We start from the raw sequence: 15656 nt of genomic DNA, 5'->3' as shown, positions 1-15656 counted from the left end.
TTTGTTAGTATTGTACAAGCAGGCTTAAAATAATCAGTATGTTTAATCAGCGTGTGAGTGCGTCTTTCTTTTTTATATTGATTTACATGGCCGCGCGATCGCCGTGCGGCGAATTCGAAGGCGCTCTAAGATAGTTTACTTTTTTGTAATCTGTTATCTTGGACTTTGGTACTCAACAATTTTAATGACAATTATGCCATTACATCCTTTTATTGTATGTACATTATGACAGGACAGGGTAATTAAAAGACAGATTAGTTTAAAAATAACGTAAGTTTATTACATGTAATGAAATAAAAATATCGATAACTTTTTATTCGGTTACATGTACAGCCGAATAATCGACTCATCCGTAGTTTTGGTACAACACTATTATTCGACATAAAACATTTAAAATCGGAAAGGCAACGTGACGAGAATCATGTCAAATGGTAAAAAATATGATGCAATGTGATGTCACTGTTGTAAGCAAAGATTTTAGTACGTACGCACACGTTATATAGTAAAATTCACCATTCAAGTCATAAGTTAAAAAATACGTAACGCACATAAAAAAACCTTTGCACACCGTACATCTTAAATACCACAGCGACTCACTACGATGCGAACAAGCTGGGTGGACACACCGAAATAAACGGAAACTACCAAATTCTTCCAAATAGTAGAAACTGTCGACCCAACTTTGTTATATAAACTAATAATTTTATGTTATCTCCTTATACCAAAATATATTATTATGGCTTGAGTTATAATTTTAAAGATACATACGGTCTATAATATATTTTTATTCGTGTTATAAATCTATACGTAACCTAACACTTAATATTAACGTTTGCAACACTTTTAGGTTCGCAACGTGTCATTTAGAGATCTGTATTGTGTTACTTTCATTTTGTATTGTTCTTTTTGGCTTAGAAAAATAAATTTTGATATGTACGCGAATATAGATCGTAAAATAATTTAGTTTACTGTTGTTTATTGAATGTTGAAGGCGGATCGTAGCGCTATTTAAAATCTATGTATGAGGCGATAAAGAGATGTCGAAGATTTACGTGACGCTAAATAAATACAATGCTGTCTCGTGTGAATATTCCCCCGTCACGTTTCTCGACTATTGCCTAGAAAGGAGTAACTAGAGTAACATGTTATTAACATATATGTAAGTGTCTTCAAAGAAATTTAAAGGCATAGCCTAAGCCGCTAGAAGAGTGAAATATTGCACACCTGGTGGAGCACTAAAATGGGATTGTTAGGTAATTCCTCCAAAGTGATTATTTTTCTATAAAAAGGGGCTCACGCGGGCGACTGTGAGCCAAATCTAAACCTTACGTCTGTATTTGAGAAAACTTATACTTTCATTTCAAAATATCTGAATAATTTCATCAATACTATTGACATTGCTTCCATATTTAGTTAACACAAATGACGTTCTAGGCAAAAAGAACATTACAAAATACGCCAAAATAATCATCTCAACGATTGGCAGGATCATCATGACATCAGCGCAGTCATCGTTCATACAAAAAATGCTAATTTTATTTGGTGTGAGCGAACACTACCGAAGAAAATGCTTGCAACACCGCCTTCACTATATTGCCAGATACAAAATATTATACGTGTACAAAGCATTTATACGAGAACGAACATTATTTTAACATGGCAACAAAATTTCAAAATATTGTTTCGCATGGTAACCCAGAGCGGCGGTGTTTCCAGCATAAAAATATATATGTGCTAACAAAAAAATGTCCTACAAAGCGACAAACAGCAATTATACTAAGTACAACGGGTGTTACATTTAATTTCTCAACCTCATAATGACAAATTGACATTTCATATGAAAAATAAGGAAGAAATTAATCACAGATTGCGTAATAAATTGTTCAAGTGATTCCAAGGCGCGGGTAACATCGAAGGCATAGACAATCTAAACACCAGTGTTGCCGTGTGCGAAATATTATAATCTTGTTTGGATAGATTTCAATGAGAATTTGTTAAGTGTGCCACAAAATTATAGATTATAATTCTAAATAACATTATAATGTGAAATAGAACTTTAGACCAAATGAGGCAAACAACATTACTATTGCATGCTATCCTATATGACGGAATACACGCAAAAATATGTTTTATATGATCGTTATTAGACAAATGATTGCATCAAATCGTGTGACAAATGTTGCCCACTGACTACGATACTTACTAAACGCATCCCGAGAAATCTATCCAATCGTAAACCACGTCACAGAGGGAGATATAGCCGCGTTTACATGACACATCTTCCACGAAAAAAATTAAAACTATATTTAAAAAAAACATTAAATACCTATGAGATATAGCGATGACTTAGCCCCAACGCTGGGCTCTCGTTTCGTATTAAGTTGGATTTATGCTATGGGGACAGATTTATTTACATAATGCTATCTCGCTCGCTCGCATGCCCGTGTGTTGCCAACTTGCATATCGTGAAAACAACCGAAAACACCGTTACGATTATTATTTATGCATTTCAACACTTGAGCGTGTGCTGTTCGATATTCAAATTGTGTTATGATTATTAAAGCTTTTGTTAGTGTGAGGAAACTAGTTTTGTCTAAATTGTGTGTTGCCAGTCTAATTGAAGTATTCTTGAGATGTTTATGGTGTGATTTTTTATTTTTCATGCAAAAAAATATTTTGTGATGATATTTAACGAACAAAACACGCCCAATTCACATTTAGATACAGTACAAACGATTAATATCTAAACTTTAAATGTTCGTTACATTTATTATTAAAACCGTAGCCTAACAATGTTTTTTTCTTTCCCGACATTACATATTAAATTGTGAACACTTTTTTATCTACCGTATTGCTGCTATCCTTAAGCGTAGGAGAAAGTTTGTGCGGCCGACAGATGGCAGCAGACGTCAAGAAACAAACAATACATACAATATTCGACCATATAACGTAATATTAAATTCGATGGAATAACGGCACGATATAAAAAACTTTAATGTAATGATATTAAAGTTTAATATATCTTGACAAAGACAATAACCGCTGGTAAATTACATAACATCTACATTTAAAGGCTTAAAATGAGTTAGGAGACAAGTTAACATATTTTCCATTACATTTTATACTATTTTATCCCTTATTGAATCATTTTCAATTCAAAGTATACAGTAAAGTACAGGTAAAATAGTGGAAATCATTGTATTATATACACCGCCATCTATCGGCCGCTTCACGAAAATACAAGCCACACACAAATCTAATGATTTCACCATTTCCACATACCAACAACTATATTTAAGACGAAATTTAAATTGATCATATTTTCACATTGTGTGTCGACAAATGCTGAAAACGAGTAAGCTTTTTTTTCTTTTTATTTTTAAGAATTTTCAAATTGAAGTAAAAATTTTGTCAATCTCTTTAGTTGTAAAATGAAAAGTAACTATTTTTTTTAAAATTAATCTTTTCAATTCTCTATACCGTAACTTAAAATTAGAACGGCTACAACAGAGGACGACAAAAATATTACCCTGACTAAATCAGCATGACATCTCTACCATATGCAAATATGTCGAGATATCCAAAGACCATAGGTCATTGCAGGCACCAAGCCCCCCTCAAACCGACAGAGGGGGGTCCGGGCCCCAGTTAGCCCACTCGTTTCCAACAACGCAACACCAATGAAACTTTAAAGCGTAAGTCTCGTTTGCCGCCATCAGCTTCTGAGCATTAAGACTATTTCTATTATTGGCATTTGTCTGGTCCATAAATGATAATTTCAACAATTACGGCAGCAAAACTCGACGTCTGTACGAATACAGAAAGGTAACTGTTATATCCGCGGTCCCGTGTCGACTGTCGATGTTCTTTATCGATAAAACTATCGATAAATCTGGATTGTTACGTTTATACATTTCTAAAATTTATATAATTTAGGATATAACGATTATATTTAATGACGATAGACAGGATTATTTTATAGTACTTAGGCACGAGAAATGTGTTTGGAATATACCATGCGGTATTGCACCTGGTCTGGGGAGAATGGGGACTTTTGGACCACGTATTTTCAGTGCGGTCCTGGACTTCTTTAGATAGTTATTTTGATATAAAGACTGTTATAACATAAAACTCGATTCAAAAGTTTCAATTTAAAAGACAAAGGGAATTTTTGGGACACATAGAAAATCCTGGTCATAATTATTAAATCCTAATAGGATATCTAAGGGGACATTCAACATTAATAATTATAAACTATAACTCATGGACTGTAATTAGACAGGCTGCAGATTACGATCAGTTAGAGATTATGCTTTGAATAAATAGTCCTATATTATGGTCGAACAAACAGACTATAGATTAAAATAACGACAACACCAAAAGTTATCACATTGGACACATAATACCTCAAAACATCCAATGAAAAGACCAGGAGATAAGGTTGAAGAGCAATCCCATGTCAATATAATTATTACCTGATTTCTTCAAAAACCATAGATGGGGCCAGACCAGGACAGCTTCGAACAATCCCATATAAAAAACATCCAGAAGTGACACGTATCCGTAACAAAAGACCGCAGAATCACACACTCTAGGCAGTGAGCGAGCGAGCGTACCTTCTTACCTTGTGTTATAACTCCATGTCCTGCGCTTCGTCGTCGCTGAAGTCGCTCATAGACGATTCAGAATCGGAGTTGTTGCCGTTGGCTGGCTTGGAGCCGGACGATGCCGACGCACCACCCATTCCTGTGATCGCGTCTTTTTCCAATAACGCCTCCTCTGTGGCGAATCTTCGGACGTAATCTGCAATTTATATTATTTATGTAATTGCAATGTTGGAAGGAAGACGATTCTGGAAGGAGTTGGCCTGGCTAGACACATAGCTGGCATATCACGCACAACGGCCCGTCTTGCTACAGGCTAAGTGCGGAAAAAGGAGCCCGTCAACATAGAACGTAATGTTGAAGATGGACAGCATGGTGAAAGTTGCATGAAGACTTTTAATGCACGCCACTTCAAGAAATCATTGTAGAAGATTATTTTGAACAGAGGACACCTTGTAGCTGGTTAATATGTAATTGGTGTACTTTGAAGTGAATGAGAATGCCAAACATAATCCTCGCTTGATTAGGAACGTAACAGTTTAAATGTATGTTACAACAGTAGTGGCGAAGGGCCCATATAATCCGATTCCTGCCGGCTTTCCTATCAATATTTAGGTGAAATCTAACTGTCATTGAAACGATTTGTAGCCCCTATTCATGCAAATTACCAATATGTTGTGCGAGGCTCCCTTTCGGAGATTTTCACCCTTCGCCACTGCACGACAGTGATTAATAAGAAACCTATTGTTGCAACTTCCACTCGTCTCGTTTTAAAGTATAATTCCTGACGTATTACGTAACACGATAGATAGTTATAAAATCACTCCGCAACGAATAAAATTGCTTGAAAATGAAAACTTTCAGCCATCGATCGTGTTGCCTTGAAAAAGTTTGCAAAATGTACAGACGGTAGAATAAATTCAGCATCGAAATAATATTGACCTACTTTAATCGCTACTTTATATTTGAAGACAAAATATCAAGATTGTGCAAGTTTGCATGTTAAATATCGTGTTACATGTTCCATATCTGTTTAATGTATCCGTTTATTTCGGGCTCCAAAAAAAGGGCATATGGAAATACATACATTAATAAAACCTTTTATTTTCTACGCACTCTGTCTTACGGTATTTTTTCCAACGTAAACGTCTGCACATTTTTAGGCTATTATATATGTTTTTTATGGCTATAATATACTTATGCGTCTTTTTTTATTGCTTTGAATGACGAGACGACCTTGCCGTTCGCCTGATGGTGAGCAATACGACCGCCCATAAGCAGTAAGAACAGCATCTAACACCTTAAATTACAAAGTATTGTTTGGTATTCTACTGCGCTCGCCATCCTCAGACATGAGATGTTAATTCTTATTATGTCCAGTAGTTATAGCTGCTTGGCGGCAGAGATAGACATTGCGGTGGTACCTATTCAGGCGGACTCTCACGTATGAGAGACCTACCACCAGTAATTTCATTCAACTGGTGTAAATTGATATTAGAAATTAGCGACATATTCACCTGAGACTTTCTTCTTGTACTCCTCGGGCTTGTGTAGATACATGGCGGCCGCGTCGCCGTTCAGCGGGTCGATCGGGTTCGGATACGTGAGCAGCTGCGGCAGGAACGACTCGAATATGTTCGACAGGTCTGTAACGCAAATATCAAGCTGGATAAAATTTATATCATAGAATATGATGTAAAATTTCTTCTATTATATATTAAACTGCGATAAAATCCGAAAAATAGTTTAATTTTAATGTCTTAGTCATGTAAACATAAGAAATTATCATAAAATATGGTCAAAATATTATATGAAGAATGTAATGCTAAACTCTTTTTTTTATACAGGCACACAATCCCTCTGCACCTGATGGTAAGTGGAGTGGGGTCCAATAGAATGTCAACTGAGGAGAGATTATTGCCGCTCGGCAGTCGACACAATTATGTCGGCCTGTTGGAACTGGATATACACGTGCTGATTCAGGAAGGCGACACACTTGTGGGCCACTATGCCGGGTTTTGTCACCTTGTGTACGATGATCGCTATCCGGGCGGATATAAAATGTATCCTACCACCAGCAAAAGTTAAGACTAGCAATAATAATATATTCAGCAAGAACTTCCAGATTCGTTTACTCTAACGATAATACTTCAATAGTTCTTTACACAAACGACTTGAAGGTAATTTCACAATTTTCAAGTCAAGTTTACATGGTAAAAAATACTTGGGGTCGATTTCTGAAAGTTTTCTTGCAAACCTCGCTTAAATCTATTGAATTTGGCCATTAATGTCTTTACATTAATATTCATTTCCGTTAAAGCACTAACTTGTGTCTTATTTTTCATTGAACCCGCTTTCAACTTCTTTTGTAATCAAATTGTTGTTGTTTTACTTTTCAAAACTATTTAAGTTAAGCAGTGTAAAATTATTATATAAAAAAAAATCAATTTAAAAATACTCTTTACTTGTGTTATTACATTAAATGTCAAAATGAAAATATATAACAAAGAAATAATAGACTGTCGTAAGTGGAATTTACAATTTAAGATTATAATTTTCAATATATTTACGTTTACAAATCACGTACAAAATAATTATGTTAAATAGGGCAAATTGCTAGAGCAAAATATTTAATATTATGTTATAAATAGAAAGGAATAACAGCCACCAAATAAGGTTATAATAAAATTGCGTGACTGAATTCCGACGCGGTTATATCGCGGAAAATTGAACACCCTTGCGGATATCTCGCGTACGGATAATAAAAAATACACCCACCATTTCCTTTTCAGGGATTATTAATGTATCAAAACAAAAAAATCATTTCATATATGAAGATGTATGTTCAAAATTTCATATTTTATAAGTCATTTTCAATGTTTCGAGTAAAAATTAAATTTGTCATTAATTCTAGGCTATAAGATGTCTTAAAATATTTATATATAAAAAATTCATGACAAATTAACAAAAAAAAAACATTATTAATTTAACGCATGGGCCAGTCATTCCCAATCTCCTCAAGTCAAGAAACATCATTGCCAATCTCCTCTGTATATATAAAGTCAAGGAACAGCTGCATATTTACATATATAACAACTGAATTATGAATAGTCCATGCTATATCCATATTTAATCTTTTTCTTTACAGAGAAGATTGGGGACTAACTGGAACATGAATAAAAATATGCTGAATTTTATTGAATTTTTCAATAATTTTATACCTGTCTAATTTTAGGCTTACCGTATAGCGCGGTCCATGCCTGATTGATGACGTCCAGACAGACTGTGCCAGAGACCTCGTCTATGTTGGGGTGGTACACCTTGTTCATAAACCCTATGGACGGCGACTTGAACGGGTAGTGGTCAGGCAAGTGCACTCGCACGCGCCACACACCGCCTTCGTAAGGTGCTGTAACCGAAATACATTTTATTATAAAAAAATGTCTATGAATGATGTTACTTAAAAAATGTCTAATGATACTTCAAAGTATATCGGTTTAATAAAAAAAGGTTTTCTGTTGCTCATGTATATATCAATATCAATATATCTGTCTTTGTTCGCAATAACCACTTTTCCATTATCAAATCTTACTATAACTTAAACACTCATCCCCTTATTCATAGACGTTTTTTATCTAAGGACTGAGATACAACAATATTAGCCAATCACAACAGCCCTATGGCTACGCACTGCGAAGGCGGCCATGCCGCCAGCACTGAGAAACAGACTTGTTGTCACAGCTTCACTCCGTATATATCACACTTCAATAAGGGGGTTAAATTATAAACTTTGGGTGAATAAATCTAAATTGCTGTCAAGAAAATATCATTCGGTCCACACGATGACCCTTAAAAGCACTGTACGTAGACCCATCAATTTAGTTATTAACCAAGAGATACGATAAACAAAACAATAATTGTAACTTCGCGAATAATTTACGTCCATTATCTGGTTTAATAGTAATAAAAAATACATTGTTATTTGGATGAATCATAATATTGTTTACCAAAATCGCTAATATCTCGCCAGCGCCACTCTCACATAAATGTTTCATGCATCAAGTAATGGACAACACAAATCATAAATATAAGTGTATATATATCTCAATTATTTTAAGGGTGTTACAGTTTATACATTTAGTCAAGAATTCTACAGTAAAAGCACCAATACTACATTTTTAAAATCAGAAATTATGTAATAATAAATTATTAAATCATTTTATAATTTAAAAGTATACAATTAAATTATGTCACTAAGTTATCACTCGTCCAATCAACTAACTAACTAATTTTATTAAATACTAGTTTTATGATTTTATAAATTAAAACAATATTATTTGAGAGTTTTCAGCCGTCACACCCTTCACTACAGCTCCTGTAAGCCAGGATCAGCAGTGGCATGCATTTTATGACACCGAGCAATGAAGCTCGGCGAGTCTCAGGGAAAACTAATTTGTCATTATCCCGCTACGAAATTAATCAAATAGAAAGATAGGGAGGAGTTGGAAATATTTATTGTCCACTTCCCTTCCTACAATATTATTTGCATACCCTCTATACATATTACAAACGTCATACAGATGGTTGATATTTAACAGACTATCCAAATATTGGTCTATGAAATAGGTAATTTACACCCTTTACCATGATCCAAGTCCGTCCCCAAACACAAGCATAGTGCTAAGAGCTTAAAGTGTTCGTAAACAGCCGTTAAGACCGAATGGTATTTGAACATCAAACACCTCATATTGTAATGAACAATAATAAATAACTCAGTAATTATAGTTTTTAACAAGTACGGGGTTTCATCAAATCGACAACTGCAATTAACACTACGCTTACTTGAAAATGGAAACTTAATAGAGGAGACGTTTAAAGTGAAATCATTTTATAATACTAGAGCTTTCTTAATGAGCGTTTTGTGTAATTCAAGAATTCTTCATTTTATAGCAAAAACAAGATATTTCATAAGCTTATAAATGATAAGAAATAATAATTTTCCATTCTAACAGAAATTAGCCAAAAATCGAGTTAGCGTTGTGTTAATTGCTGGCATTGAAAATAAATCCCGTAAAAAAGGTGTGCACTTTTTTCATTATCACCGACGTAAGAAGTTTTGTCGCAAAATACCATTACAAACGTAATCACAGCGGCAAAATGCAGCTGACGATTGAATTTAAGCAGGCATTAGATATATCGATGAATAACACTGGCTTATAAATCCATATACAACGTATGAAATATGGCCAATTACTATGGCAACTGCAATTAACCATAGCGGCTGCAGATTGTAACTGCAAACGATTTTTTTTTTATATTTATCCCGTGTACTCTGATTTGCCGTTGCGATCGCGTTTGACTTGTTACTATATTAATAATATTGATAAAAATATACTTACTTCCAGGGGGACCGAAGAATTTCACACAGAACTCGTTCAGACCTCCCAAGATCGTCACCTCGTGTTTACTTTCGATACTGTTGCGCTTTGTTAAGCAAATTAATTACACAGCTGTATATAAACATTTGCATTGTTCAGCAAAGAACGAATAAATATTGCTTTAGTTTTAATTCAGAATTAAAAATAAATATTTATTTTTACCTTATTATTTAATCTAGGTATAACAAGGATTACCCCAAAATACACATTTGAACTCGAAATGCACGTCCCCCCAAAACGATTTCTTGAATCCGTACCTGTATTATATTTATTAATTAAAAACGTTATCCAGTAGATATAAAAATTAATCATCCACATGACTTTTTCATACAAAACCCATAAACAAACCAAAAGCTACAACATTGCACGTGTTCATTGCTATACGTGTTATAATCCCTTTGCCTTCTAGGGAAAACAATCCTCTAAATAGCGACTTATACTATTCACAAAAAAAGAACTTAATTTAAGGCAAACATTTCTTTAAAATTTTTCATGTCCTAAATATGGTAGAGTTATAGCCATATACTTGTTAAAATTTGAAACTCATATCTTTTAAATCCCGACAGCATTGAGTCCAAACTTAAATCATATATTTACTTTCGCATATAGGAAGTTGTGACACCGTAGTGCACTGATAAATGATAAGATTACGATTGAGACATGCGTTGTTGGTTAGACGCGAAATCTGAAATGTGTGAATATTGACGTCATTATGAACTACATAGCATGAACTCTGTGAAGGAAGGCAGAAAATGTGTTTTAATGTCTATTCTATTTATTCATATCTCTATGTTGTTTGGTTTGATAAATATCTATAAAGGAATATTTTAAAAGAGATCATGATCTGTTTTTGCCTATTTAATTTCGTCCCACAATTTAATAGAGGGCGAATTCATTGTTATCAAATGAAGAGTAGAATGTTATCATTATTACAATAACATTGTTAGTAAACTATAGTGATAACGGTAGATAAAGGCATAAATATTTTTTTAGATAGCAACAACAAATAGTAAGACAAAAAATCAATGAAAACTCCGAAAGAAATTATTTCCAAATATTTAGGTCATCAGAAAATACAAATTCGCGTACTATTTTTATGTTAGGGCAATGCAGTTTTTTTCTTTTTTTTTTAATTTTGATTATAAAAATTTTTATGTGTTTTCAAATTATTATTTTTATTTTTTTTTATTTTATTCTGCTCACCTTATTCTATACTATACTATATATCGAACTTAGTCAAACCCAGCCTATACTCGGCGTAGCTATAAGCTGTGATTTCTACGAATACATTCGCATGGACTCATTCTGCTCGACTTTTCAATATCTGCGATATAGACACTGCTAATTGGACAAGTCGCAGACAAATCGATCGTCTCGAAACTCCCGGCTGTCCGTTTGAGGCTTTTTATAACAATTTCGTAAAAGTTTTTGGTTCTTTGTTAGACTATATTAGCCATTCACAAAACTTCCCAGCTGAAGATCAGCGCTGGTTTTTTTATCAGCATGTGCTGAGCTGGGGTCGCTTTTGTGACGAGCAGATAGATTTGAAGTATTTTTTTTTTGTTAGTTATTATGTAATTTTGTTATTACAAATAAATATTTTCTTTCTTTCTTTCTTTCATTCCATTATGCTAGGAAAGTAGTCAAGTCAGAGACATCTTGGAACAACGTAAGAAAAAAAATCGCGATTTTGAGATTGTACTAAAACAAAAAAAAATATTTTTCTTAATGTTTAAAAATTACAAGCATCATTATTTTTTTATTATTGAACTAAATGATAACTTTTTAACTAAATATTGTTTTGACTACACTTCAATTAATCTTAATCAACAAGTAAATTAAAAACATATTTCTTATTGTTTCTAATACCTACACAGTCCCAGACAATGGAAGTTCTTTTGCGATAAGCACTGAGTGACTGTTTAGGAATTTTGCGACGATTCTAGTAGAAACTTCTAGATAATTTGACACTAAACGCCAGGACATGAACTATTTGTGTATTAGGTTTCATTATTGCACAGTTAGTTTAGTTAGTTTAACTGGCAAGGTTAAAGAGGTAATCGTATCTATGACGAAGTAGAATGGATGAAAAATATTATTTTAGAACATCAAACATTTTATTATACGTAAATGTTACCAATTGGAAAACAAATTTGAAAAATAATTATTTTTCTAACGATAATGTTCTCGCCTCTACTAGAGAGAAGATAAATATTACTCATTCTTTTAAACACGTTCTGTTACCAATCTATATAAAATTTTACAAAAATCTAGAAAATTCACACTAATAACAAATTATTAGAATTGTCGCCAATTTTAATTCGATAATAATGTAAAAACACTGGCATAAAATATTATAGTATCGCACGAATAAAAAACATAATTAACATACTACTGATTACGCATGACGTTGCCCGCATAAAAAAGTAATATCACGCTGAGAAATCGTGATAAATTTATAATTAGAGATAAAAATAATAGTATTAGTCATAAATTCAAGTAATACCGAAGATGCCACGGCCACTGTTTTAAGATGGGAAGTTTGTTCTCTATTTTTTTTTAAACGCAATGGGGAAGAATTTATGATAAAATATGTGTGTGTACTTTTGGAAAGGAAGAAATTAGCTCGAATTACAAAAAAAAATATTATTTCGTGGCAAAAGTGATATTTCGACAGTGAAAAGCCCAGTGACCTGTTTTTGTACCTTCATATATTTTTTTTTGCCATAAAGCCATTATCAACCTCTTTATAAATTAGTTTTGGGGAGATTTGATACGATTCCCCTGACATAGTTACTAAGCCAACATGGTCTATGACCCATACTCTCTGCATAGTTGAAGAAGCCTGGGCCTTGTAGTGGGAGTAAACTATAATACATGGCTGATATAATCATTAAATGTATCAACTACTGAGAGAGCTGACGTCATGTAAAACGACAAACCCTTTCTGCAACATATGCGGGGCATGTCGCGGCGTTGTGTGGGTTAAGGTCAAAAGAATAATGGCAGAATGTGTATTATAATATTAACATACAGACAGACAGCATAGGATTATTTGTAGAGATTTTTTTTTACCTATGTTTGTTTGAAAATTTTAAATAAAAGAAATCGGCTATATGTGTTTTATTTGTTAGAATAGGGAAGGATATTTTACATTTGAAGTTTCATGGGCGTACCAAATAATAATGATTATGGGTACAGATTCTACAGAATACAAAAAAAAATTTTTTTTTTTTATATAAAGACACATCGCATTTGTAATATTAGTAAGAACTAAATTTATTTTAAAAAAAAGAGTCTTGACATACCGACAGACAACAAAGTAATTCTATTAGGGTTCCTTTTTTTCCCATCGAGGTACGGAACCCTAAAAATGATCTCAGAGTTGAGGTACCTGACTTAGGTTTTCATTTGGAACCTTCACTTAGTGATCCATATAACACCTAATATATTAATCTCTACCAGAAACAGAGAAGACTGGCATCTATGGTGGCTAACTTTATTAAAAAATAATTTTACATTAGTAGATTACATATCCAGAATGTTACTAAAGTTTATCTCATATAATGCTAGTCATTTTAAATAGAGGAAAACTACTGTACGTAATTCGATCGTCATGATAATATTAGGTAATTATCAACACAATAAATAATAAATATATAAATATTGATAAACCTTCACTGCCTCGGTGTCGTTGTTGTATGGCGTGTGCGATACTATTGACATTGTATGGTGTGTGGTCCTGGGTGTGAATCCCAGGTGAGGCAGTGACATTGGGTTTTAAAACTTAATATCAGCCCAGGCTATTTGCATCCGATATGGAAGTAGGCCCACCCTTTATCACATCATGTCACAGAAAAGTTAAGACCCTGGTTATACCTTAGCCAACCTCTTCAGGGATAAAGGTGTGCTGTGTGTGTGTGTTAAATCCTAACAAATATTACATTTTTTTGTCCTCTTTTAGGGTACTTAATTCTATTTTTTCTACTTGATTTGACCCAGACTGTAATTATTTTTTAATTATAAATAATTCTGGATAAAATATTTATTGTTAATTTTTATTGACTTAGTTTTCATAACTAGCAAGACCGATGTCACTGGGGATCCTGATGAAATTGTGTTAGAAAACACAACACTTACTATTAATCCATTTCAATCAAACCCAGGACTTGTAGAACTTATATTTATACTATTTCTAGGAGTGGTTTGAACATCTTCGTAAACTTCTCCATTTATAAAATTATTAAATATAGTACAAGATGATGACAAAGATATGCACAAGATGAAATGATTTGATATATTATGGAAGAATTTGCCTGTAAAATAATGTTAAACTGCATAATATATGAATATATATCTTTTAAAGAAGCTTTAAAAACATTATGGTAATTAAAAACTGCATAAAAAAAATGATTTTAAATCCTTTGCCTGTGTAGTACATTTTAAAAGGTGGACTTAATAAGTGTTTTTAAATCTCAAATTACTGAGAAAATAGTTTTTACCAAGTATGTTAAATGAGGTTTAATACAATGACTTTCATTTCATTGCTAAGTGTGTAATACAATTTGTTTATCTGGAAGTTACTATATTTGTGATCTGTCCAGACAAATGTTTGGCAAATCACCAAGGGAACAATGAACTTGGGAAGTTACATTATATACCTTTGCACTTCAGAGGGTAGATATATTTTACTATCAACACTTTAAATTATAATATTACGAATATGTGTAAATATACCTACGTGTTTTTGTTATTTTACGATTTAATTTATAAATTGTTTAAGTAAAGGTGATAATGAATAATTAATGGTTGATCATTATTATTTATAAAGATAACAAAGGAGCAAACACATACAGCCTATTTGTATAGCAAGAATAGACAAGCAAACTAGCAATTACACTTAATTATGCTTAACAGAATAGAATAGTGCTATAACGTGCGTGAGGCCATTACAAAAAATGCGCAATTGAGACCGTGGCCCAGTTAGCGAATTACGAAATATTACATTCTAGTGGACGCGGAAGAACCGTGCTAACGTAACGTACCAACGTGTTTATCAACGTGTTATATATAGATACGTTACGGACCTGTACAAAGAATGCACGCATAAGGTCTCGTTATGACAAAAATGTGTATCACTAATATAATTGAGCCTGAGGAAAACCATTTCTATCGTTAATAATGACATATACACACCCCATATTGATTTTATAAAGGGTCGTGACAATCAGCTGACGGCCCTTCAGCCAGTTATTTACATGGTCGCCCTCAACGCAATAGCTTCTTTGTAATCACGATAACAAAGAAAAGGATACAGCTTGATCACATCTGTGTCCATGCGACGTTTCCCAGCGCTCGGTGACGACATCTTCGTGATCTATTACTTATAAATCACAATATCGAACACGAACACTAGAAAAAACTCACACGAAACGCAGCCAAAACCGATTTCTCGTCCACCAGCAGCAGTCAGAAAAATAACATTGTAGAAAAACAATGGACACAACCATAGACTAAAATTTCGAAGATGATGTGTAATGAAACAATGTTGCCAGATTTAAAATTACCATAAAATACTGAAAGACATGAGGTATAAATAAAATTAACCGTAATC

At 33.3% G+C, this 15656-nt stretch overlaps 1 protein-coding gene across 1 annotated transcript; it reads right to left on the bottom strand.

Moving 5' to 3' along the window:
• Positions 1–254: 254 nt before the first annotated feature.
• LOC115449640 (ubiquitin-conjugating enzyme E2 H) lies at positions 255–15589 on the bottom strand. The gene is made up of 5 exons (XM_030177506.2): positions 15358–15589; positions 10004–10080; positions 7846–8013; positions 6122–6250; positions 255–4803 (listed from the first exon to the last, which is right to left on the bottom strand). Exons 1-5 carry the CDS (start codon positions 15408–15410, stop codon positions 4631–4633), a joined length of 600 nt encoding a protein of 199 aa, XP_030033366.1. The 5' UTR covers positions 15411–15589; the 3' UTR covers positions 255–4630.
• Between the last annotated feature and the right edge of the window lie 67 nt (positions 15590–15656).

This window comes from Manduca sexta, chromosome 3 (assembly GCF_014839805.1).
Source record: "Manduca sexta isolate Smith_Timp_Sample1 chromosome 3, JHU_Msex_v1.0, whole genome shotgun sequence".
In the NCBI taxonomy this organism is placed as follows: domain Eukaryota; kingdom Metazoa; phylum Arthropoda; class Insecta; order Lepidoptera; family Sphingidae; genus Manduca; species Manduca sexta.
The sequence above is the reverse complement of the archived record's forward strand: the minus strand, read 5'-3'. Positions and strand labels throughout refer to the sequence as shown.